Source organism: Urocampus carinirostris, chromosome 17, assembly GCF_059441175.1.
Source record: "Urocampus carinirostris isolate Australia breed hairy pipefish chromosome 17, RoL_Ucar_1.0, whole genome shotgun sequence".
In the NCBI taxonomy this organism is placed as follows: domain Eukaryota; kingdom Metazoa; phylum Chordata; class Actinopteri; order Syngnathiformes; family Syngnathidae; genus Urocampus; species Urocampus carinirostris.
In genome coordinates this window covers 20,317,893-20,345,769 of record NC_142365.1, presented here as the reverse complement: position 1 = coordinate 20,345,769, position 27,877 = coordinate 20,317,893, and the positions used below count along the sequence as shown (strand labels likewise).

The 27,877-nt window shown below is 39.6% G+C and overlaps 1 protein-coding gene across 1 annotated transcript; it reads right to left on the bottom strand.

Moving 5' to 3' along the window:
* Window positions 1-382: 382 nt before the first annotated feature.
* Window positions 383-26,173, bottom strand: amot (angiomotin). The gene is made up of 13 exons (XM_088321416.1): window positions 25,934-26,173; window positions 21,668-22,504; window positions 20,555-20,774; window positions 15,387-15,611; window positions 14,706-14,850; window positions 11,903-11,995; window positions 10,057-10,202; window positions 8,261-8,410; window positions 7,555-7,751; window positions 6,105-6,233; window positions 3,921-4,162; window positions 2,748-2,972; window positions 383-1,607 (listed from the first exon to the last, which is right to left on the bottom strand). Exons 2-13 carry the CDS (start codon window positions 22,450-22,452, stop codon window positions 1,477-1,479), a joined length of 2,688 nt encoding a protein of 895 aa, XP_088177542.1. The 5' UTR covers window positions 22,453-22,504; window positions 25,934-26,173; the 3' UTR covers window positions 383-1,476.
* Window positions 26,174-27,877: the final 1,704 nt, after the last annotated feature.

Genomic DNA, 27,877 nt, shown 5'->3' with positions numbered 1-27,877 from the left:
GTGCCCCTCCTTTTCCAAGCCAACAAATGTTTCCACATGGTATTGAAAATAAAATTCTAATCCTTAATTTTACTCAATAAACCAGTCATCCGATGTCTTTATTTTTGTGACTGTAATGGAACGCAATTCATTTTTTTGTATTCTAATTACGTAACGCAATGTATCGGTCAAATAACGTGAAAAGGACCACATTTATTTTTGAGATTATGATTGGGTGTCATACATTGTTTGCGAAAATGCCATATGTGTTTACATTTGTATCTGTAACAATGTAAATATACGCTAACAGATTTTATTGTCTGACAATCGACGCAAACATGCACATTTTTTAAAATAAAAATATTTTGCCTTGATGTTCTAAAAAAATGAAAGAATCATCATGTCTGTAATAAATGAATCAGCATTTTTTTTAATAGTATACAGCACTTGGGGTAAACGTTTACATGTACATCATACAAAGAATTTCATTATAGGGACATTGTGTAAAGTGGTAAAAATGTACTTCATTAAAAAACAATATGGATTAATATAATGAGCAAAAATACATGTCTATCATAAAATAGTGCATTTTTAAATATACGTGGGAAAGGATAAATGCATTTATTCAACATAAAATGATGCTCACTTGGAGGGAGCTGACATGATTGTCTGCCATGTGCAGCTATTGGTAACTCCAAAAAAATCTTGTGACAGGCAAAAACTTAAAAAGAAAAACAATGTAGTTTGGTCACTTTGAGTTCCCGTAGTTCGTATTCTTCCTTGTGCTTTTTAGCACTCATTTTTGGTTGCACTACACAATAGTGACATTTAGTGCTCAAATGTTACACAGTGTCCCTTTAAATAAGCATTTGACCACTTCGTTTTGTTCGATGCTTGGCTAACTAAAGTTTGTCTTTGCACATTCTGAAATGAAAAGATACATTTTAAAGGTGACGATGGATTATTTGATTGTTGGTTGGAGTATGATTGTGCTGGGAGTAGTACACGTTGTAGGGGATTTTTGTTTTTTGGGCAATATCTTAAAACAAAAATAGACTGTTGAAAGTGGTCTTTTTCCTGTCATTATGAAAGTTGAATCACACTCACGGTTGTGATGCTCCAGACACTGGACAAACTCAAAAGAAGGTCAGTTTGATAACTTCTCGAAACATCTCAACTGTTTTCAGCTGTGTTAACATCGTTACACAATGGTATTCTAATAATGTGATAGCCTTCTTACTCAATTAGCAAAAACGATGTACCGGTACTATTAAAACAATGCAGTGCTGCTTGCTGGAAATGGGCCTCTACACACTTAAAAGCAAACATTTGCAGCCAAAATCGATGTTCACCACATTATCAATGTATGGGGAGTCTTTGATGAATTTTACATTTTCATTGAAAAAAAATGGTGCTTTTCCTTGATAAAAAAGGACATTTGAACATTTGTATATATTTACACATTGTATTGATTGTTTTGAATGAGAGCATGGTGGTTCATATGAGAATCTCCATCATATCCTTGTCCACTTCTTGGTTGTTGATTGTGGCTGGGAGTGGTTGAGGTGTTGGCTCGCTCTTTACAAGGGATCTTCGCTCTAACGTGCTGCAATGACGCACTTGACCATCTATTAAAGTGGAAAAAGGAGCAGGATCATTTAAAATACACACACTAAAAATGATCCGCTAATATGAACCCTGTCAATTAAGTTGCAGTTATTTTCTTCAGTGATTAATCAACTACCCGTGCAATAGATTTTAGCTAGGGGTGAGCGATACTTCAAATTTTTGGTACCTATTTGATCCCAACAAATACAGGGTCAATACCGATTGATACTGATACAAAAAATATATTTTTTATACGATAAACGCAGCACAAAAATGTTAGGCACGATTTTCTTGGTTTTTGTTAAATAACTATTACGCAAAAACGAATATTATAAAAAAGTATTTGTATTACAACTGATTTGGTATAAAAGTCAAGAAACAAACCAAAAAAGCAGCGATATAATGAAAATACAAATAAAATCTGAAAAAGAAATAAACTACCTTCTAATAAGCGGTCCCTGTCATGATTACTGATGTGACTCACCCGTGCCCGCTCATTTGCCGCCAACCGCCGCAGGTTCTGATTGGCTCCCTATCACTATTTACTATTTCACCCAGTCCTGTCTGTCCCCTGTTGTCAGTCCGTCTGCGAACCTCAGTGTATACTAGGCAAGTGTTTTCCGACCCTGACTCCCACCTGTCCCTTTTTTGCTTCCGTCTGCACCCAGCGAACACCGGATCTTGGGCGCAACCCTTCCTCTTTCTTTCAATAAAACTTGTGGTAAACGTCACGCAATTGGGTCCTGTTTCGGTTCTGGTCCTGACAGTCCCAACCTTTTCTGTACTTCTGACTGGTTTAATGTTTCACAGCCAACCCTTACAAAAACCTTAGTAATAATAATCACAATAATGTGGAGTTTGCATGTTCTCCCCAGGCCGGCGTGGGTTTCCTCCCACATTCCAAAGACATGCCTGTCTTATTAATTGCCCACTGCCCGAGGACAGCTTGGATAGGCTCCAGCACCACCAAGACCCTACTGAGGATAAGCGGCGTAGATATTGGATGGATGGAATCACAATAATAATATTAAGCTTCAATCCACGGTGTAATAACTATACTGTATAAAATAAAGCATTTGCACAAATCACACACTCGCATGAGTTGAAATTGTGGTCTCTTGTCTCTGTGTAATTGTAAAAGTCCTATAGCTGCGACTTACCAGGTCCACTTTCCGTGTTGTAAACAGGATTAGCGTTTGGAATGATGGTGCCCGCCTTACTGCCGTCCTGGAACTTATTTTTGTCTGTTTGTGTGCAACTATCCTTGCTGCCTGTTTTTGAGTGAACTGTTGTCATTTGTAGCGATGAAAATACTGGAGAGGGAGATGATGCAATAGATTCGGTCCTATGGGGATCTGGAGGAAATTCCGGCCCCAGCAGAACCCCTACAGGAGAAAAAAAAATAATCTTGAATGTTTTATGACATTTTGGACTCAAAGAGCCTTGAAGGCATATATGAGAGCCACACCATATAGTTTAAATTCAGCCAAACCTGAAAGCTAATTCTTTAGCGCATTTTATTTCACTGTGTGATGTTCAATAATTTGATCAAATCTCTGTACTAATAATAATAATGCCAGAACCTATGTCCCGTATCAACAAATATTCTAGTTAAAATTTGCCTCTCTCCTGCAGTTGCTTAAGATCGGTGAGGCTCATTTTTGTCGTAAATACCGGTTTCAAAATAAGGAGCGGGCAGAGTTCTTGTGTAAAAATGTCAGAAAATAAAGCAAATGAGAAGGATAAGGATGTATATTGGGGGAGTGCTCTATATGTGTAAAAATCCGCGCTCACCTAATCAAATTGCACTGGGTGCTTGGCTGGTATTTTCAGGTCTTAACAGTTTGTTCTGTGGCTTTTCATTATAAAGTGTCAACAGTGAACATACATGTTTTTATAAACATGTTTTCTTAGAGACATACAGCATTATGTGGTCTGTTGGTGTAACACTGTGAGTGTAAACTATAGTTGGACTTTGCCCTTTATATTTTGGACCAAACAAACCTAAAATCGAATGCCTCTAGATATGTTATCTGTATCACTTGTGGTCTAGTGATTAAGTATCAGCCCTCTCTTTGCAAACCAGCTACGATTCCAGTTTCATATATTCTGCTATTTTGGTCAGTGATGTAATTGATCAATTGTTGCACATACATGGTAGCCCACTCGAATAAGGACTGTTAGCATTTCCAATGTCCTCCCCCAGTATTTTGCAGTATATGAGGTCCACTGAGATATTACTTCTGGCCAATTTGAGGGGTCTAGGTGCATCTTTAATACTCCATAAAATCAGGTACACTTAGACTGTGTGTAAAAGTTTTCGAGAGTCTTACCGAGGCTTCCTTTCCAGCTGCTATCTTTACGTTGTTGTTGTGTGCTGGCTGAGCTGGTGAGTCCTAAGCAATGTGAAAGCAGTCCTGAAGTTGCAGGGCCAGGATTGGAGATGGACATTAGAGACTTGGAAGGTCTCATTGTAGAAGGAGCATCCGACTTGATCGGCTCTTTCTTGGAGCGCTGGTGGAGTACTTTGATCATAGCATCTTTTTCTATGATTTGGGCATGAAGATTTTTGATCCTTCGGCAAAAAAGAGTTGGGAGTACAAAATTACTACAGTGAAAAAAGGTATACAGTGGGCATTGGGTCTTTCCAGGGTGTACATGAAATGGTTTATGTGTGCTGTAAAATATGAAGCCTCGAAAGATAAGTTTATTGTGTGTTTTTTTAACAGGTGGAGTTACAAAGATTAGACCGCGAAGACTTGCTGTGACTGGCCTTGCTTTGCGCTTTCTTATCCAACAGCACTCTTGCACACATTATCCAGTTTAAAACAGTTAAAAACCACAGATATCCTAACTCAAAATACTAAAATGTCATGAAAAAAAGTATAGTAGTAGGCTGTAAACCGTAATGCTTTAGGGTACCTGCGGATCCTTCAAAATTCTTAAGGGCATTGAATTCATTATTTGAAAAATAAGGCCTTAATTAGTATCAAAATATCTTAAATCCAATTTTCAAAAGTCTTAAAAATATGAACACATTAATAAGATTTATATTTGTTTGAACTAAAAAGATGAAGTAACATTTATCAATTGGCTATTTTAATAATTCACCGATTTTCTTTAACATGACGTGACCAAAATAACAGAACTATTTAAACGGTGATGTGGGTTCAGTCGGGCCTTTCAGAGCAGACACGTCTTAGATCAAACCACAATACCCATAGCAACTTTAAACAGAGATGTTTACTTTTGACCATGGGAAAGTGTACATTTAACATATTTCACCATGGCTGAAGCTGTGCCAGGTAATGTGTACAAGATGTGTTGTGTGCAAGAAATAGTTTTTTTTTTTTTTTTGCTGACTTGGTCTTTAATTTAATTTTAAGAGGCATTTAAAAGTATTGAATTTAGCTTGCCTTAAGCTGTAGGAACCCTGTACTTCCATTATAGAAAATGAATAACTATCACATTACTCTAATTTTTGAGACAGTGCTGTATATGAGAGTAGCACATGTACAGGGTTGTCGGATTTTAGTCCGATTCTAGCACATTATACAGTACTTCCTATGACTAAAACTGTCAAAATGAATTATGGTAAAACAAAATACTTTAGGTATTTGGTTTGTATTTTAGTGTGAACACAAATCTACATGAGTGAACTAATTTTTAACGTGTTGATTTTTGCAAATCCATTGAAAAACGGGCGTCATAGTTGCATTTGCTAACTTGATTCAGTTCTTACAAGCAATTTTCTTGGCGTGTTGTGGGTGCTTGGAAGGCAATGCCTGTATGTTCACATATTAGGATAAATTTTGCAGAGCTAGGTACTGTATACCGTATAAATTGTTTAAATAATTTGACTAATTCAATATACATTAGCTGTTAATTGTGGATAATGAAGACATTCTTGGATAATAATGCTATTTGGAATACAACTCCATATTTCAACAATATTGTACAGACAAGCAAAATGTGGGTACAGAGACCCCTAGATACTTCGCGCTTCAATTATCGCTGGTTTACTCCTTTACGGTTAAAAAAATGTATTAATAAAAAAAAAGAGATAGAATAAAATAACATCAATGGATGCTTCCCGCACAGACTGCTCTGCTCCGGCGAAATCAGTCTCGCTGTGGCGTTGTCTGCTTGCCTACTCGACTGCGCAAGATTCACCCTATTCGGCCGGCACCTTTTGACTTAAGATCTCTGATACAGATTGGCCAATTCATATCATAGCGTGACCGAACACCTGCTCTGCGTACCCTGCATCTCGCTAAGAAGTTTGTGCCTCGCGCCTTTGTCGTGCCACCGAAGCGATGCACCGGCAAAACCGTTTCTTCTCTCTCTCTGGTTTGAATTTCTCTCTCTAACTCTCTCATTCTCAGTCGGCCAGTCCGCTCTGATGAAACCCACCCCAAAAAAGTTGCGGCACGACGCGGATTTTAATTTTTGGCGGGTTGTTCTGGTCCCCATTAACCGCGAAAACCGAAGGATCTCTGTATTTAGAAATGTGTTACCTGCTTTCCATGTCTAAACATCGCCGATTAGCCATTAAAATGTCTTCCTCTTCTTTTTGAATGCGGGCCTCTACTGATGTGTCGTAGCTGCTGCTGGGAGAATGGCTTAGGAGTGTGATACTGGTATCCCTGCAAAACACAAAAAAACCTTGTATTAAATGAGCAATATGTATCATTGTGAATCCCTGCAAACGACAACAAAAAACAGAGTGGTGAGGATTCATCCGGATCCACTAAATAGGACGATTGCTAGAGTTGCTCAGAACTGGGGTGGGTGCAATCAAAAAGCTAACTTTAGAGGCTCACGAGAAAAAAATGGCTAAAAAGTCCAATCATAATTGGGCAGAGCAAACCAGAAATTTTCAAGGGGTGCAACCTCGTATCAAAGGACGCTCCCTTGCATAACCAGATGGCGAATGACATTGAAAGACTCAGCAAGCTTTATTTACAGGGTACGTACGGGTGCTTGGAATCCTTTAATGCCTAAATTTTAATGTTTTTTTTTTTAGATTGAAGTGCTTGTAAAAGTTTGAAATCATTGCCAGGTTTCTCAACAAGTCCGCTTAAAAATGATGTCGGCACTGCTCTCTGGTGGCGTTGCCTTTGTATATGATCATGATTGACTGCAAATGGAATTAGTTTGTATGGCATTGTCTTTTGAAGCGTCATCGCCCCCAGCGGGACAAGTGCATGCTACACCTAAACAGGGCACTTTGAAATGTGTATTTGTGCAGGGTTGATGAATCCATTAAGGGCCATGCAAAACATTATTGTAGTGGTGGAATGTAATGGGAAGACCATCCTGCAACTGAATAAATATTACTTAATTTTGCACAACACCTGATATGAGAAGAGGTTTGTGTAAAAATGTTTACACATTCAGTTCCACAAACATATTTGCGATATACTGAAGATCTAGAAATCATATGTCTTGATAAATACAGGATTAAAAATCGCTTCGTGAATCACAGATATATTATATATGATTCACACTGCATTTCTTTTTTAATGGTACTGGAGAAATTGAAAAAATGGCTTTGAAAGTCTTTTAAAATTGCTTGAATTTGGCCTTGAAAAGGGTGTAGAAATGCTGAATTTATCTTGATCGCCCGTGCAAACCCTTAATTTTTGATTCATAATCAGTATAAAATGTTGTTTCCCCTTTTTTCAGCTTGAACTTAGCGGTTGGTGCAAAAGGAATTGAACCCAGGTAGCTGATGTGAGCACGCTGAATCCTAACCAATGGTGTACACTTGAAAAGGCATCCGTTTTGATATCATTACTCACGGTACCAGAGACAAATGGTACAATGGGATAATGAAATAAAGTTTAATATCATTTAACATCATTTCATGTAACAATTGTATTAGTGATGGAAAAAAATGTCATAAAGAAATCATCCTACATAACACATACTGTATATGAAGCATTGATGATTTTGCTGCCCTACCTTTGCGAAGCAACCGAAGCGGCAGCATCGAGTGCAAACTGTCTCATGACGCTCTCCTCTAAGTACTTTTGTTCCCATTTTGTCATATCGGCCTCCAGAGCCAAAATACGTTCCTCCTTCTCTCTCAGATGCTCCATGAGTGCCGTCACGCTGTACTCCGATTGGAACGTGACATTGTTTGGAGGGCCACCCTGACGCTGCAAAAGAGAAAATATTTGAATCATTTTTGCACTGAAAGGCATATCTCCCAGGAAATAGCCTTTTGTGTAGTGTAATGTCGGATGAGTCGAACAATGTCACTAACTATAATCGCGAAACATCGTAAGCAATATGAGGCGAACCTGGGTTGCAGCAGTGAGAATGCAGAGACAGCTAGTGATACATATAACGTACGAAAAGGCAGCCCATTTTATCTCATCAATATTTTAGGATTTTCATTTAACGTGAATGTGTTTTGATCGTTCACACAGAGGTCTCATTCCAAAAGATCAGAATTGATCGGATTTAGGACCACATATGAAAGTGGTCTGGGTCTGGTGTGAAAAAGCGGATATGTGCCGTTCAGACAAATTTTAAAAATCTAATATCCCTGCAGTGTGAACCTAGCCTAACAGATTAAAACTGAAACTAAATGATGGCTTAAATGTGATTGTGTTTCCGAATGTATTTTGCTGCCATTTTAAAAGAAATATAGAATTTGTGTAACCTGTTGCATGCGTAGCGATTCCAGCTCCTTCTCCAGTCTGGTGCGAAGTCGATGTTCCAGTTGTTCTCTCTTTTCGCAGGCCGCCTGCAGCTGAGCCAGCGCCTGCTGCATTCTTTCCACTTTCTCCACATATATTTCTTTCTTCTTAAGCTACACACATGAAAAGCATGCTCACAGTTTTTTTGTGTAAAGTTAGTGTGTACAAATTGATGAATGAAAACGTCATCTAAAATAATACAGTGTGGCATATTCTTTCCCATTGTGTGTGAATTTTTATTATCATGTCTTTGCTTAGCTTAGAGCATTTCTGTGTAGTTAGCAAGCCAACAGGACCTTTTTGTACTTTGTTTTTAGTTTTCCGGTGACCTCATAAGGGAAATTATTGAGGCCATGGTCAGGATAAAAAGCAGTAAAAAAAAGTCTGCTTATCTAGGATAATGTTGGATAGCTGTCGAAAAAGGAGAAACTTCAGGTTGAGGACAGCACACAATCTATTTAAAAATCAACATAAAGTCTTCGGTACAAAAAAATGAAATGAACGGATGAATGGATTGAATTTTTAATGGGACTGGAATGGCCCAAATATAGTACAGTGGAACCTCGGTTTTCGAACGCCTCTCAGTTCGAACAAATCGGTTCTCGCCCAAAAATTTCGAGAAATTGTTGCTTTGCTTTTCGTTCAAAAAATCAGAGTTTGAACGCCAGTACGCTAGGGTGCGATGCTGAGCAGCGTACGGGTGTAGATTGTTTAGATTGCCCCCACCCCTCGTGAAGAACTGTTATCACGTGCGCGCGCACTTCTTTTCGCTTTCGCTTTTAATATCGGTGAACGGAGTGTTTTAGCCCCTAATTATGCCTCCGAAGAAGGTCGGTGCAAGCAGCAAAGTTGCTACAGGTGAAAAAAGAAGAGTAGAGCGTACAACTATTGCATTTAAGAAAGAAATTATAGCAAAATATGAAGAAGGTGTGCGAGTTTCCGATCTTGCTGTACATACAGCATGGCTTCTGCTGAGCACCACAAAGGTAAGAAATCCTATTCATAATTATTTTCTTTATCCTTTAACCGCTCACCACTTTTTGTGGAGACCCGGGTGCTAAATGACGAATAAACGACCTGATTTTTTTATTTTTACACGTTCATGTTAGCGTAATCTTTCGTAACGCGAACGTACGATTAGCCTGGGTTGGCTTTATGTTTACGTTCATGGTAAACATTCAGGGTGTTGGAACGGATTAAAACAATTTTAAATTACTTTTAATGGGAAAAATGATTTTCGGTGATCGAACAAATCGGTGTTCGAACAGGGTTCTGGAACGGATTATGGTCGAGAACTGAGGTTCCACTGTATCACAATATAACGCCACTTCCTGACAATATGCATGAAAATGACAGGATGCCACTTACAGTATGTGTGCTCACCGTTTGTTAGCATGAATAATCACAATCAAATCATGTGGTAAAGCAGGCTTCAACATGGTGCACCCTTGAGACAGCACAGGTGCCCACAGACCTGTTCTGAAAATAGCTCACCGGTACTGGGTCATTCTGATTTTTTTGTAAAATTATTTTTTAAGTGGTTGACTGAGTTTATTTAACCCTTTTTCAGTCATTAAACCGGGTATTGACATGTTAAGTCATTATTTTAGAAATCGTATCAAACTGGTAGCCCTTTGTGCGCATTAGAAACTAAAAGTAGCTCTTAGCTGGAAAAAGGTTGGCGACCTCCAGTGCTAGCAAAACAAATAGAAAATGTTGAGGTGTAGAGGTGGACAAAAAAGCAGCGTTTTGGTCTTACCTCCTCTTCTAGTTTGACGACTTTGGCTTGTGCATTGTTAAGAGCTTGATCTCTGATTTCAATGTGTCTTCTTTGCTCTTCTGTGGTGGAGTGCAAAACGTTCAGCTCCTTCTCCACTTTTTCCTTCTCTTGCATCATCTCTTTTTCTGAGCACAAATAAAACACACCAGAGGTAAGATTGGACCTAAAAAAATCCAGCCCCACCAGGGCCTGTGGGTATTAATGCTCGAACCAGCCTGCCAAATTAACTTGGTTTGTTGGACAGAGCCCAAAGAAAACCCAAATTTTCATATTTTGTTTGCTAGGATGCAGGAGGAGCAGAGCTTCTCTCTTGCTGACTTTTTTTTCTAAAATCATTTTCCCGTGATTGTTCGTTATTATTTTCCTTTGTGGAGCGTCCAAGTGATGGATTCTGTCCCCCTTCAGGCGCTGCAGACGCACCGAGCGCCCAAACAAGAGTACAGACGCAGGGTCCATCGCGATGCTCCACGAAGAAAAAGAAACAAAGAACAATGTGGGGTGGATTTTTTTTTTAATCAGCGAGGGAGAAGCCTGAACCCGAACGTAATGTTTGTCATTTAGACCCGACCTGAATTTTGTGTCGGGCTTGGCCTTAATTTCTTACCTCTAAATAACACATAAAACAATTCAAAATTATATGTGAAACCTTATATCAAAATGTAGAGTGACTGTGTACAAATTGATGAATGAAAATGTCATCTGAAATAACCCCCCCCAAAAAATCAAATGGCCTTGTCTTTTTTTAACACTACGAAGCTGTGAGACACCCCTTCGTGTAATTTCGGCAACAAGGAATCTAACCTCTTAAGGTCTTCATCACTACAGGATTTGGTGGGGACCTCCAAACTACATTCTAGGGGCCATTCACTGCACCAGACAATTTTTTCAGCGATTTGGAGCATGTGGGGGGGGGGGGGGGGGGGGGGGGGGATTTTTTAAGGGTTATTGTTCTATCTTCTTTATTCATTATCCGTTATCGGTCAGTTCATAATACGCTACAAAGCCTAGGCGCCGGGACTCTTACTCTCAGCCAAAAGGCCAAGCTAAGGTCCTAGCCTTTAAGCCTTGCTGCGATCATTGCGAATGCACCGTTCCCGGAGGTACAGCAATACCGGCCGATGCGTGGAGTAGAAACTTATACTAAAAATAAACTTGCACTTAAATGATTTATACGCTTTATAGCTTTACATAAACACACATTAAATAATGTGGCAATATCTTGTTTAGTTGAAATTAATTTTTTGTGCAATTTTACACTAACTATAAAGACAACTATTTGGGTTTCAGCTTCCAACAACAATAAAATAAACAAATACGTTGGTTGAAAAAAAGGGAGCATGTATTCTTCATCCCTCCTTTAAAATCAAATGACACGCTTCCCATGTCACAACTGGCTTCTGCACAACTTACTAATGAGCTGATTACATAAGTCAAGTAAGTATGTGTGACGCAATACAAGGTTCTGACTGTATGAAAAACAATACCACAATGGTATCATAATTTGAGACACATTAAACATCCCAAAAATGTCAATTTTTGCATTACAACTGTACATAAAAACATTTCAACACAAAACATTTCATATCCAAACAAAATATATAATATTTGGTAGATAAATCCCAATGTATTCCACCAAAATTTAAAGAAATAAATTGTCATTCATCTGTTTTTAAAATGTTAAATCACAGTGTCCAACTATTGTTCGAGCTATTTTTCTCTTATTACATCTCAACTCTTACAACATTCTATATACGTTGTAGTTAGTTCAGATCTAAATGAATTTTCTTGTTTGTGGTTGCAGACGAGTGTGTTTCTTTTATCTCACTCTGTACAAGTAGTTGCGATATGATCTGAAGGTTGTTTTCTGATCCATCCGATTCTGAAGCACTCAGCTGCTTATTTGCCGTCTCCATACGCTCTATCAGAAAATCAATCACACATTCAATTGCCTGCCATTCAATCAAACAACATTTATTTGCATAGCAAGTGCAGTATAAATACATTCAATGGACAATATTAAAATCAAATCCCCCCCCCCTTTTCCCAGTCAACAACCCGGAATGCCAAATACGCAGACACACACAATAATTGAAATAAAAACAAAAAGAATAATATATAAATTTACAAAACACTGATGAGGCACAGATTAACCATGTGAGGAAAGGGACCTGGAGGAGGCTCATCCATACTGACAGGGGTGGCGGCAGATGATAGCAGGAGGGCTTTTCAGCAAATTAATCACATCCTACCAGTTCAGCAAATTTTTCCAGACAATAGCTAAAGAATTGAATGTATGTTACAATAGAAGCTTGATTGATTTCTTTGTTTCTGTGCTGTGATATGAAAAGGGCGGAATTATTATTTATTTTGTTTTACTATTGGCCACCTGCCATGAAGTCAAGTCAAGTTTATTTGTATAGCCCTTAATCACAAAGAGTCTCAAAGGGCTGCAGAGACCATAGTCTATTGCAAACTACAGACTAGTATTACTCCTATCCCCTGATCTAAATCCTACATGAAGTACCACTGTCTATTTGTATTATTTGCAATTGCAGGAGAAATGTCCTGAACCATATCGCCAAAACTTTATTTAAAGGCTTATCATTTTCCAAGTTTACTGAGGATTCCAGGGTGGTTCCTTATTTTTTCTATTATTAATGCGCACAATTATTAGTTATTTTGGCTCTCTGTCCCTATTGGTCTGTGTAATAATGGTCTGTATGTAGTCTGTAGTAGCCTGTATTCTGTACAGCCCTTTGAGACTTCTTGTAATTAAGGGCTATACAAATAAACTTGACTATTGGCCAATCATGTTTTTTTTAAATTCACACACCTCTTAAAACTACCGTATTTTCTGCACTAAAAGGCACACCCCCCAAAAATTGTTTTTTGTCCTATATATTCCATACATAAAGCGCACCGGACTATAAGGCGCTACAGTGGGAATGTCAACAAAACAGTCAGATGGTTCAGTCAAACTTATTAACCCCTTAACATTCCTACGGCTAGCAAAGAAGCAAATACTTGTACGGACATGGTGTCTGTACTATGCAGGGATCAGAATGGAGATTTTCATTTTCAGCTGAAATAGCCAGGGTCCAGGAATAAAGCAGGGCGGAGCCCCCCCACCCCCCCACCCCCCCAAGCTCCTGGGTTTTAGGCAATTTACTTGTCCAAAACCATGCTTATATTTATCATTTAAGTAACATTTTTAGAAGATTAAAATAATTTGCCCACATAACTGATTTTTTTGTAAATACTGCAAGATAAGTTCAAATGCAGTTCAGTCCCTGCAGCTTGAGCAACAATGCGGCCAATTTTTCTAACGGCCGCCAGGGTGCGCCAGAGCAATAAAGGAAAGAGTGAGACAGTCGGATTTTGAATTTGTTTGCTAGGCAAGAGAAAAAGTGAAAAAGTCGGAATGCCTTTGGGGTTCAAAAACAGCGGAAATCCGCGGATCCGCGGAAAATTCTGATCCCTGACTATGTCACCAATAACTCAAATGCGTCATTCCACATATCATTAGGAAGGTTTCTTGGAATTGAAGAAATGCCAACCATTTCTTAGTTTCTATTTTCTTTTTTGCTGGCAATTGTGTAGACAGTAAAGTAATAATTTAATTGTGCAGGAAAACATGGTTCTTTACTGTGCATATGACAATCAACATTTTAAACTGAATTGAATTTAAAAATAGACTCATCACAGAAACATCAAGATCAGTCTGAAACAAGATACTGGAAAAATATGAAGCCGGGGTAGCTCACCAAAGTCGTCTTGCAGCCATCACGTTCAATAACAATACAACCATGGTCCTCTTACATCGCTGAGTGTAGTAAATCCAACCGTGTAAAATATTTACATACTCCAAAACACGCAATAATGCCAACTAATCTAAGAAAAAAATCCACGAGAAGCATCTCTGATGGACATTGCTTGTTGCTAGCTGTCTGTTTAGCCCCATAATTCCTGTTTACAAATAAGGACTAGTACAAAATGTTTTCTCCAGGCCGTAGAGCAACCCTACGTTTGATTCACATTCATCTTTTTCGGCCAATTGCAGGCTTTGTTTTGCCCCGCTTTAGCCTATGCGAGCCTGTGAATGCTAAAAAGGAACTGCCTCCTTGATTTTCGAATGACTTTAGCCAATAATGACCGATTCAAATGCTGATTGACACACTGGTTAGGAAACGAAACGCCGGTATATATTTCCCAGCATACACCGCGGACGAGTTCTCCTGCGGGGGAAATCTAGTCGGCAGCTGTTTGCCTTAGTTGCGAGACCTTGTCACTCAATATGATCCACATATAAGGCGCACTGTATTATAAGGCGCATGGTCAGCTTTTGAAAAAAATGAAGGCTTTTAGGTGCGCCCTATAGTGCGGAAAATACGGTAATTTGCTTTTTGTAACGTTGAAGATTTAATAAAAAGAAAGGGCTCAGAAGAGGGCCTTTAGAAGAGGTTGGAATCTCCTATCTGAGGTTTGGCTTCTCTCTCGGTTCTCCTTGCAAGTTCAAAATCCAATAATTCCCTCTCCTTATTGTGAGTGTCTACTAAGGTTTGCTTAGAAGTGGTGGTACAAGTGCTGTTAATTGAGTCGAGTTGACCAGTGTTGTTAAGGCATTTTACCTCTAAGATCCCGGTTAAAGTCATGCAGGCGCCGGACTTCCAATTCCAATTTGTTCCTCATTGTTTTCTCGAGTGCTTCCCTTTTGGCAGTCGAATTTGCAAGGGTTTCATACGCTTGGGAAACGAGCTGGATCTCGGATTCCAACTGCCAGAAAAAAAATAGATACAATGAACGAAAACTGACAGAAAAATGTATCGTTGAGCCTATATTTAAATATTTTATGTTTTGGGAGCACAGATGTTTGACTGTTCAGCAAGTCTATCTCAGTGAGCTAATGCCCTGTCAAATATCAGCTCTACTGCAAGTTGTCTACATCACATATTTCTGAATCATGTGACCATTCAAGAAGGCATTTACAATGACAACCTGGAAGAAAACACGAATCAGGGCAGTGTCTTGTAAAATGTGAGCCCGATATTGGTAGATAACAGTGCCAGGGCAACCATAATGTCCAGATAGTGTCATATTCCAACACAGATATTTGTTTCTGTGTTGTTGTCATTGGTGGTTGCCGTGGTAATGGACCAAATTGCATTTATTCATCATTCCTCTAGTCTTGAATTTGTGGTACTCCTTCAAAAACTGTTAAGCTAGCTTGGATGCATCATGATCAGTGAAGCAGCAAAACGTTGAAAGGTGAATAAAGCCGAGGATTACTATAATCCAAAATGTGATGTTACCTTGTGTAGCTTGGTGACTTTCTCATGGCAGGCATCAATGTCCTGCCTCAAAATTCTGTTTTCTTCATTCAGCATGTCCAATTTCTGTTGAGCGTGGGTCATCATTTCAAAGGATTGCCCCTGTAAATGCGAGTACGAATGCAGATGGGGGAAATGTCGTCCTTGAACATTTTGAGGTCGGTGAAGGCTTTGAGAATGTTGTTGTTGATATTGATGAATCTGCTCCTATTGTGGGAAAAAAAGAACATGGAAAAGAGACATGACGACTTTATTGTGTTGGGTCCATGGTCAAAGGTGTACGATAAGGCGTGACTAAAAACTCCAAATTGGCCTCAAATTTGAGAGTGCACCATATAACTCAGTGTGCTTATATAGTGCAAAATACGGTGTTTAATATTTGAAATGCATACAGTATTTTAACGTGTGTATATGTACACAAGATTTTACGGTATACCACCGTATATGTGCAATGATTCATCAATCGTAGAACATTGCTGACTAAAACCGCATACTATGCAATGGCAATCACAACTGGTTCCTGCCAGTGAGAGCGTCTATATATAACCATTATACCACCAGTGATACAGAAGACTTTTGGAAAGGCATAAAACCGTATCCTTTTATCACACTATTTTTACTTCCAGTGCCAGAAACAAATGTTAGAGAATCGAGAAAAGAGACATTTAATCCTGAAAAATAAATAAATGCAAAGTCAGAGTAAATATAGTATAATAATGAAGTCATGCTGGGACCTGATGCACTTCTATCCAAACAGAAGGCGCCTATTGGGTTTGGAATTGGGACAGGGGAGACCAATCACCACACACAAGTCCCTAATCATCCCGAGCCTTCAAATGGACACTTTGGACAGCACCCATTGTCGGGCCACAATTTTTTGTTTTCTGGTTCAGACAGTTACTGTATTTTCCGCACTATAAGGCGCACCGGGTTATAGGGCGCACCCCGAAAAAATAGTTTTTGGTCCTATTTTTGACATACATAAGACGCACCGGATTATAAGGCGCTACAATGGGAACGTGGACAAAACAGTCTGATAGTTCAGTCCAACTTATTACCCCCTTAACATTCCGATAGCTTGCAAAGACGCAAATACGTGTCGAGAACACGTGCGGATGCGGTGTCCGTAAGATGTCACTCAAATGCATCGTTCCATCATTCGGAAGGTTAAAGTCTTGGGATTCAAGAAATGATAACCATTCCTTAGTATCTATTTTCTATTTCGCTCGCAACTTTACTGTGCATATGACAATAAACACTTGGAATTGAGTTTAATTTAAAAATAGACACTCCATTCCATCCATTATCCGCACCGCTTATCACAGAAACATCGAGTTCAGTCTGAAACAAGATACAGGGACAATATAAAACCCGGAATAGCTCACCGAAGTCGTTGTGTTCTTAATAATGTGCAGGCAATGTCCTCTTATATCCGTGAGGGTAGTAAATCCAGGAGAATACAGTATTTACAAATACAGAATAGAAAAAAATGCTTTCTCTATGCCGTCAGCCACATGCTATACGCGTTCATCTTTTTCGGCCAATTGCAGGCTTTGTTTCGCCGTTTAAGCCAATGGCAGCCTGTAAATGATAAAAAGGATCCGCCCCCTGACCTCCGAATAACTTTAGCCAATAGAGATCGATTCAACTGATGATTGACACATCTTTTTTGGCCAATTGTAGGCTTTTTTTGCCGTTTAAGCCAATGGCAGCCTGTAAATGATAAAAAGGATCCGCCTCTTGACCTCCGAATAACTTTAGCCAATAGTGATCGATTCAAATGATGATTGACACATTGGTTAGCCAATGAAACGCCGGTAAATAAATCCCAGCATCCACCGCGTACTACTTGGCGTTTGGGGGAAAATCTAGTCGGCGGCTGCAAGTTAGTTGGAAAACTTTGCAACTTTAAAATTGATCCATAAATAAGGCGCACTGTATTATAAGGCGCATGGTCAGCTTTTGAAAAAAATAAAGGCTTTTAGGTGCGCCTTATAGTGCGGAAAATACGGTACACAAGATTTTACGGTATACCACCGTATATGTGCAATGAGTCATCAATCGTAGAACATTGCTGACTAAAATTGCATACTATGCAATGGCAATCACAACTGGTTCCTGACAGTGAGAGCGTCAATATATAACCATTATACCACCAGTGATACAGATGAATTTTGGAAAGGCATAAGACCGTATCCTTTTTTCACACTATTTTTACTTCCAGTGCCAGAAACAAATGTTAGAGAATTGAGAAAAGAGACATTTAATCCTGAAAGGTAAATAAACGCAAAGTCAGAGTAAATATAGTATAATAATGAAGTCATGTTGGGACCTGTTGCACTTCTATCCAACAGAAGGCACCTATTGGGTTTGGAATTGGGACAGGGGAGACCAATCACCACACACATGTCCCTAATCATCCCGAGCCTTCAAATGGACACTTTGGACAGCACCCATTGTCGAGCCATTATTTTTCACCATGCATACTGCAATCACTTTTTCCATTTCCATCATGGGTTGTGAGGTTCGGTTTTTGTTTTCTGGTTGAGACAGTTACTTGTTGTTTTTGACAAATTACTTTGATGAGGATTTTGTGATTAAACACCATTTTGCCATGCTTCCAGCTTCCCTGCTTTTGGGTCCTCCACAATACATTACAGCGTAGATGTAGTGTCTTGTCTATATGTCTATATGGGGGCGGCAGTAGCTCAGGAGGTAGAGCGCTCGTCTTGTGATCAAGGGATCCCAGTTCGAATTCTGGCTTGTCCGTGTTACATGTCGAAGTGTACTTGGGTAAGACACTGAACCTCTAATATCCCCAATAAGCAGGTTAGTGTCTTACATGGTTGCAATACAAGGCCGCTATTGGGAAATGTGAAGCACTCTGTAATGCGCTTTGGGAAGTCATTGACTTGAAAAGTGTTATACTGTATAAATGCAGATAATTTCATTATTTTGTATGTTATCTGAAACACTAGTGGTCTAGAGCAGTGATTTTCAACCACTGTGCTGAGAAAAATTATCCGATGTCAATTTAAAAAAAAAAAATTATAAAACATTTATGAATAATTTTCTGCAAATATGATGTCATTGTCAAGTGTCTGTGCTGTAAAAACTGGGGGTATTATAAATTACATTGTAATTAAACATACTGGTCAGTGTCATTTTATAACATTTTTGGTTAGCGGTGTGCCGCAATTTTTTTTTGTTTTTTGTAAAAAACATGCCCTGGCTCAAAAAAAAAGTTCAAAAACACTGGTCTAGAGGTTAGGTTTTGGCGCCCTCACCGTAGCAACCTAGGTTTAAATTCTTATTGCATTCAATGTTTAGCTGATCTGGTTGGCGACATTTTTCAACTAATCCATCATTGTACGAATACCGTTGTACACGAATGTAGTAGCTCTTACATTAGATTTGATTCCATAGCCTTGTAGTACAGTGCACCTTATATATGAAAAATACAGGGAGTTTCAAACTGTGATACCCTTTAAATGTTAATATCTAATTATGATAATAAATATGCGTATTTCTCTGTACTTACTTACTCTCAAGCAGAAAATACAAAATTAAAAAAAATCTGGTGGAGACTGTTGGCTAAGGTATGCTTAAGCATGTTTGGCAGGAGCTGAATTAGCGTCTTGATGTATGCCATGTATCATATTCCATTTGTAAATCCATTATCTGCATCGTTTATCCTTAGTAGGGTCGCGGGGGTGCTGGGGCCCATCCCAGCCATCTTCGGGCAGTGGGCAGTAGAGGTAAGATCGGGCCAAAAAAAAGCACCCGAGCCCGACGCAGGCCCGAGGGGTATTAAACCCGACCCGGACCGAGCCCGACTAATTAACTGGATTTGCTGGCCCGGCCCGAAAGGGGCCCGAAATTACATATTTTATTTATAAGGAGGGGTGATTTATGATAACAAATTAAACTCTGCCTTTTGTTACAACATCTAGGCCTAAGTTAAATAAAACTGTATAAACATTTACATCTTTTATATTTCTGTGTCTGCACTGCAGATGTTACATTAAGCGACAATCTGTCATTGACGGGTTTTTTTTTTTGAGGTAGCGAAAACATTTAAGGGCGTCCGTCATTTTGACGACTTGATCATTGGGCCATAATCCACGCCAGCAGTAGTAGTACGTCCTTAAGATTTTAGCGCAGCACTTTCATTGAGGGGGTGTTGACGTGTTGTGCCCTTTTCCGACTCCTATGCAAATTCCCCCCCCCCTGATCGTATTCTATATAAAACGCTTATTAAAACAATAAAGCGAGCTAATTATAATAATTGGGAGATCCTAGTCTATATAACGCGTTTATTTAAACAATAAAGCGTGATTTTATTCTGCAAATTGCGTTTTTTAACGCGGATGAAAATGTCACCAACGTCAATGTACGCTTCCGACAAAAGCGATCGTATTCTAATTACAGCTCCTTCTCCGTTTTATCCAAATTATTTATTTTATAACAAGTATTCCTTGGTCTAGTATCCATACGTAGTTTAAGTATATATTTTTAATGAACATATATTTATAATTATTAATTAATTTAAAAAAAAAAAAAAAAAAAAAAAAAAAAAAAAGCAGGACCGAACCCGACCCGACCCGACCGTATGACTGACATTTCAGGCCCGACCCGGCCCGAAATTGCCTCGGGTTCGGGTTCGGGCTCGGGCCATAAATCTTAGGTCTAGTGGGCAGGGGACACCCTGAACTGGTTGCAAGCCAGTCGCAGGGCACACATGGACGGACGACTCACTCACTCATTCATACCTAGGGACAATTTGGACCGGCCAATTCACCTGAGATGCATGTTTTTGGAATGTAGGAGGAAACCGGAGTACCCAGAGAAAACCTGCCCAAGGACAGGGAGAACATGCAAACTCCGCACACATAGGCTGGTAGCTTAATTTGATCCCATGACCTCAGAATTGTGCCGTGGACGCCCTAATGACTTAACCGCCGTGCCGTCTCTCACTCATATAAAGACAAATACATTTTATAATCGGCAACATTAATACTTTTTCATTTGCCTTAGTCATGTACTCTTAGTGTTATTTACTTCTCAATGTATATCAATTTATTTGAAAATACTCTTTTGGGGGGTGGTGCGCCTTATGGTGCAGAAAATCGGGTAAATGTCACACTTACCTGTTGAGGAACAAGCCCCTGTAGATGATGAATCCCCATGCTGCCGAAAAACTGATTGTGAGTGTGTGGGCTGGTTGAATATGGTGCATGGAAGGAATTCGAAGCGCCACAAAGAGTGGAAGATTGCGTTCGAGGCAAAGAACCAACAGAAGTGATGGACGAGGTTGGACTGTGGTGGTGAACCGACTTCTGGACCATTGCCGGACCTTCCTTGCTGGACCTGAGGTGAGAAAAGTCAGTTTTTTAAATCCATACAGCGCTCCAAAAGTTAGTATTTGGGTGTGACTGCATGAGTGTTTCTCAAACTTTATCCATAGGCAGGTAATTTTTTTTCTTAACATTGCACTAATTTTAAGTACTCTAATGTATTTATTCCAATATAATGCACATTTTTTGTATGCAAAAAACTTAAGTTTGAGTGCCTGTAATACAGCACATGAGGTTGAACAGTAGTATATAACTGTATTTGATAAATTATTGATCAGTTGAATAATATCACTGACCACATTTGCACAAAATTGAATGCGATGGAATTCAAACCGGGAACGGACGACAAAAACGCAGATTCTTAACCACTAGACAACTATGGTTATAGATCAAATAGGAAAAGCCTTCAGATTTTATCTCATTATACTATTTTTACTCACTGTACCACATTGTTGAACTTGTGGGGCCATGATTAAAATCATTATTGACAAAGTAAACTGAACACAATCCCAACCTAGGTTATTTAATGTCCTTAAATGTCTGATTCGAAGTCAGAAAAAAAAATATTTTATTCATGGCGACAGGTATTCAGCAACGTGATACCGTAAAAACAGTGTGAAAATGACATAAAATCGAATGCCTTTTCCTGTGTCATCTATAACCCTAGTGGTCTACTGCCTAAGATTTGGTGCTCTCACTGCCACGATCCTTAGTAGATTCCTGTTGTGATAGGTCTGTAACCTACAATACTTAGTTTGAGAAAAAATAAAACACATTATACACCAGGTGCACCGAGTTACAAGGCGCACTTTCAGATTCCTGGCCAATTTGGGGTATTTAGGTGCAGTCCTTACACTCCAGAAAATACAGTAACTTTATTTCCCGCGAATGATACATTTCACTCACCTGAAGGAGCCATACTCGGGTGGAGGCTGATATCGTACATGCGGCACTGCCCTCAAGGGATCGTGATGAAAAGGACCCCTGGTTCCTTGCTGTTCATCAGGCGTTCTGACTCTTTTAAAGGGGTAGTCTGGAGGGGGCCCGCGATATTGAGGCTGCCCTGAAGGAGATAGCTTGGGGGAAAGTGATGCACTAACGACTGGAGAGTGTGCTTTGACGCCACAAGTGGCAAGGGAGAGTTGCATCAGCCGTTCACTAAGAGATCTCACATGTCCTTGTTTAAGATCCTTTAGCCCATCATCTTGTAATAACTTAAGGCCTCCATTAAGACGCTGTATGGTGGATCTACCTTCCGTCCGTAACTTGGAGTCGACGTAGAAGGTGGTCGGAAGTGTGTTACTCTGTCGCTGATGCGGAACATGGCCACGAAAGTATTGAGACTGAACTTTAGCTTCCTCGTAGGAAGGAAGTTCCTCAGGGTTTTGGCAGGAACCCTGGCTGGTTGAACTACCCCCAAGGCTTCCTCCATGACATCCCACTACTTTGGAATTCAATTTCTCCAGGCCATCTGTCTGGAGCTCCTGGCCTTGGGGCTCCTGTCGGGCAATGTTGGGGGTCTTTGAGTTTTCGTCTGAAGGGCCAGTCTGTCCACTAGCTCCAACTTGTTGTTGCTGCATCGCAAAATTCATATTCATTTGTTCCTGCAAAAGACGCTGCAGGACATTACTACTTCCCCCTCCAGCATTATTGCTGTTGCTGCTGGATGAATCTTCAGCTGTGCTCCTCATCTAAGCTCTGCTCTGGCTCCACAACTCCAAGAAGGCCAGCCACTGTCAAGGTCTTTTTAAAAACAAACATAAAAAGAAATATGACACGTAGATGTTTTCATGTATATTTTTTCATAAGAGCAAATTTAGAAAAATAAAATTTCAATGTTATTGTTCTCTGACACAAAATCTCAAAACGGTCCTCAGAAATGAGTTAAAACAGTCGGATATTTTCTAAACACAAAACGCAATGTTTAGACTATTAGTGGTCAACACAATACACAGTAATGCCAATACACAATCTTTTGGGTTGTTTCCTGCTAAGATGTTAGAAGTGAATGTTCCTTTGATTTGATAATTATTTTCGATTAAACTGTCTTTTTGAATTTTTCGCTTTTACATATTCATTATTCAGTTTGAAGTTTTATTTTCTGGATTTACAACTTTTTTTCACATCAAGATCTTTTCAGTTTCTTTTTTTATTTTTATTTTTATTTTCATTTTTAACCCTCGCATATATTTTTGGGGTTTTACACTCCGGAAATACTGCAAAATTATTACTGCAGAAATACGACAAGAATACTAAAAAAATACTACAATGGAAATACTAAAAGAATACTACAACAAAATACTATAACTGAAATAGTACTGTAATGCCCCTCAACGTGATCAATAATGCTTTCAGTTGCTGATTAAGTCTTGTCGCCAATTTAATAACAAAATAACAGGCGCTATTAACATTCACATCAGATCTACTGTTGGTCAAACTCACACCGTTCTCGTGCACACACACACTGACTTTAAAGCACACTACTTCAAGCACAGTGCTTCCGCATCTGTCGCCTCCCCCCTCGAGACACGTCCTTTTTTAAAGGTACCATGCGTGAACACAAACAAAAGTAACAGACATTACACTGCTTTGCCCTTTATGAAGTCCCTCTCCCGAAAGGTAAACAAAACTATCTTCCAACCACATTGGTATTCGCCTCAGTCTCTGGGGTCAGCCCTAGGCTAGGCCAAGTCTATCTCTGCAAACTATACCCGATCTTCCGTTGATCACTGTAGATTCAAAATTGGCACTTCCCCTCGCTCATTTACCATTTCTAAGACTGTGGTATTGACAGGGGCTCTCACTTGGCAAGATGAGCACCCCAGCTCCCAAATCCACCACAATATTTTAAGCTTTCCAAAAAGCCTTGACCTAATATGCAAGAGTAACAAACATCTGCCACCCAGGCTGAATGAGTTGTGGTTTGGTCTTGTGTCCTACTTCCTACCATGCGAGATGTTTTGCCCGTCACGTCCTCGGTTTGTAAGACGGTTCCAGCTGGAACAACGTCAGGCCTCACAATCATGGCAAAAGACCCAGTGTCCACTAGGGCTGTGCAAAAAGGTCCACAATCTGCAAGTGAACAAGGCTCGGGTCTCCCATGTTCGTCCACCCCACCGTCACAACGTTCTCGTTCTGGACTCTTTGTGATTAAGAGCTATACAAATAAACATGACTTGACTTTACTTGACGTGTGGGTCCCTGCACACACACAAGCTCCTCTATCCATGCAGGTCTGGATGCAGCGTCATCAGTCAACGACATCTCCATTTGCACGGCTTGCGTTTCATTTGACCAACCTGTCATAGCCACTAATTCAAATTGCGCTTTATATGCTTCCCAACTCCCCTTACCGGAGAACTTGAGCGCTTTAACGGCAGGCCATGTGATCTGCTCATAATTGCACCGATCACTCCTGGCGAGCTCTAAATAGCATTCAGGCGACCGCATTTGGTGCAGCTTGATGCGGGCATTTAATGGCAAATTTAGCGTGTTCTTGCTTTACCGCTCGCCAAGCTCCCCTGAATGGTTAATGGTTAACCATCCTTTCTTTTGAGCGTTCCAGACAAGCGGCGGGACATCCTAAACTTCTGACACCAATGGAATGCCTCTCGGCGTGATCAATAATGCACTCAGTCGCTGATTAAGTCTCTTCACCAATTTAATAACAAAATAACAGGCGGTACAAAAAATTCCCACATGAGTTACTGTTGGTCGAAATCACACCGTTCACATGAACACACAGACTGTCTTCAAAGCACAAAGTTTCTGCATCTGTCGCCTCCCCCCTCCCTGGCGACACATCCTTTCTTAAAAAGGCCATGCGTGATCACAAACAAACAACAAAAAAGTAAGATACATTAAATATAAATGGTCTGCATTTATATAGTGCTTTTCAAGTCTATGAAGACCTCCTAAAGCGCTTTTACATACTAACCGATAGTGGTGTCAGCCATGCAAGGCAACAACCTGCTATCGGGGGCATTAGGGATTTAGTGTCTTGCCCATGGACACTTCGACATATAACACGGTGGAGCCGGGAACCAAACCTGCGACCTCTTGATCCCCAGACGAGCGCTTTACCTCCTGATCCAATGCCGCCTCACAATGGAACTTGTGCATTTTCTCACTATATCTATTGTAGAGCCGATTGTAGCGCATGCAAAACCAAGACATTACAGTTCAAAAAACATTACAAAAATCCTCCTACAATAATACTACTGCAGAAATTCTACAAGTATACTAACAAAAGTACTACAGAAGAAACACTACTGTAATACACTAACGTCTACATTATTAATGGTTGCAATTCGCCCAATTAGGGGCCAATAAACCTTACAAACAAAACAAAGAACCTACTTGCTCACAGCAAGACAGATAATAAATAGATATAAAAAAACAAAGATCATTAGTGTAAACACGTTTATTCACCAGATAAACAACACAAACAACTCTTACAGCATCTTTCTTCGTTCTTCCCCCACTTGCACTAAATTTTGTGTTGTTTATGACGCTTAGAAGTACCTATATATTTTTCCCGTACTGAAGTAGTTATACTGCGTACACAATTTAAAAAAATTAAAAAACGTAAAGAGCACGAGGAAAGCGTATCAGTTGAAAGGTATGTAGTAATAACATGGTAACTTCTTATTTTAGAAATACATATCAAAGTTGTCGCTCTTAAAAAGATGAAAAAATACTGTCAGCTTCAAAAAGGTGTCTGAGTCCTGATTTAAACTAAGACTGCAAAAATTAAGTATTGAATGACGCAAGAGTATAACACGTTAAAAGAAACTTCTCTCAAATTGTAAAAGTAAAGCTAGCGCCATCGTGTTGATGAAGATGAGGTCGTTTGAATATCTGTATCCCTCGAAAAGGTAAGACAATATTTGAATTTATCAACTTGATTAGGTAAGATTTACTTTAGAAAGCATAGAGCATAAAAAGATTTACTTTTTTCTCTTATATTATGTTAAAACGCCCCTTAAATGTCCCACTTAATGAAATTAAGTCCTTTTGAAAAGTGAACGTTCGAAGATTTTGTTCCTTCGATGCGGTTCCACGCCACTAGTGCATTTTAAACCAAAGGGAAAGAACAGAAAATATAACTTTAAAATAACTATTAAAACTAATGGAAAGTATGATAACAAAGGGAAAGTTTAAAAGTTTTACCTCAAAGTGATGGCCGTACTTCTTCGGACGCCTTCAAAGAAACAACAAACTTTTTACGAGGAGAAGATGACTGCATTTTACTAATGTGTGGAAAAACTAACGGAATTGTCATTATTGTCCCTCCTAATCAGTAAAAATTCAGTAAAATTTAACGGGGTTATAACATGTTGAGGTAGTCCATAATAAAGGAAAATAAGAAGGAAAGGAAACGGGGTGGGGGGAAAGTGTGAGGCCGTAGAAAGCGCGCCCCCTCTCATCCGGGGGTCCGTTACATTAAAGGGACAGTGTGTCTTCTGTTGCTCGTGGCATGAATTATACATCAGGATTTTCTTGTCTTGTTTTCATTTGAGCAGTAGGTAAGCATTTTTTTACCATTATTACCATTACATTCACACCTTATTGTTCAAACAGTGTTAAAAATTGTATCCGGTTGGTCCGTCGGTTCTATCCCTTGACCACTAGGGTCGCGGGGGCTCTATTTACTGTGGTGTGTCTTGGGCGAGTACAGCCTGGTGGCGCCCATCCCTCTCCAGGCCAACACATGTTTCCATCTGGTCCACACAATTATTAGGTATATTACAAGCTATCCCAATAAATAGATGCTTTAATGAGTTTGTCTGTTTTGATTTTTACTCGTGGTCATTATTTTTTTATGCTTTGCTGCGACTTAAAAGATTGAATATGATGAGTTTATTCACAATTAACTGGAGGAAGTGCAGGAATTAAAGACATGTTGCTGTTACTTTAATATGTCACAAAGGAAAATAAGGTATTGTTATCACCACATGATTTATCTCATCTCATCTCATTAGCTGCACCGCTTATCCTCAGTAGGGTCGCGGGGGTGCTGGAGCGCATCCCAGCAATCATCGGGCAGTGGGCAGGGGACACCCTGAACTGGTTGCCAGCCAGTTGCAGGGCACCCGGGGACAGACAACTCACTTGCTCAGTCACACCTAGGGACAATTTGGACCGGCCAATTCACCTGAAATGCATGTCTTTGGAATGTGGGAGGAAACCGGAGTGCCCGTAGGAAACCCACGCAAACACGGGGAGAACATACAAACTCCGCACAGTAAGGCCGGTAGCTGGATTTGAACCCACGCAGGAGGTTCCCACGACCACAGAACTGTGCCGCACACGCGCTAACCACTGCGCCGCCGTGCTGCCCTCACATGATTTATTTTCAGCAAAAATAGGAAAGCCACAAATGATGCGTATTATACAATGTCATACTCAAATAGTTTTTCCTCAGTGAATCATGATCTAGTATCAGTATTGTCACAGCTCATCTCTGAAGAGTAGGATGATGCTTTACACCTGAAAAACAACGGCGACCAGATGATGAAGGTGCTGGATCTGAGTCAAATCATGAGGTTTTTCTCCTGTTAGTGGTAACCATGGAATCCAGTATCTGATTCATGCGCGGGAGCACACTTGAACCTCAAAGAACAGCCCGGAGAGGAATGGGCACCATTAGGCTATACCTACTCAAGTCGAACCATAGGAAGTGGAACCTCGACCACCGTGGTGGTTAAGGGATCCCTGAGCCATGTATTATTATGTGGCGCTATCAAAAACGAGTGCTAAAAGCACAAAGAAGAAAGCCAACTATGGAGACTTAAAATGACCAACTTTTTTTAAATACCATACTTTTTGGTTTTTTTCAGGTATCCATAGCAACAAGATGGCATACACATATGCACATGTTTTTACTTATTTTATTTTTTACTACTATAGCACTACATTGTATTTTTTTCCAGTCTTTTATCTTTTCTCTCTGTAAAGTCTCTATTACAGGGGAGTGCCATGTCTAATCTCGTTGCATACAATATTTCACACTGTGATATCAATGAGAATAAAGACAATTCTAATTCTGATGGATTGTACAACTGCCACTGTGAATATACACATATTGTTTTTTTATCAATATATTTTGTCTTT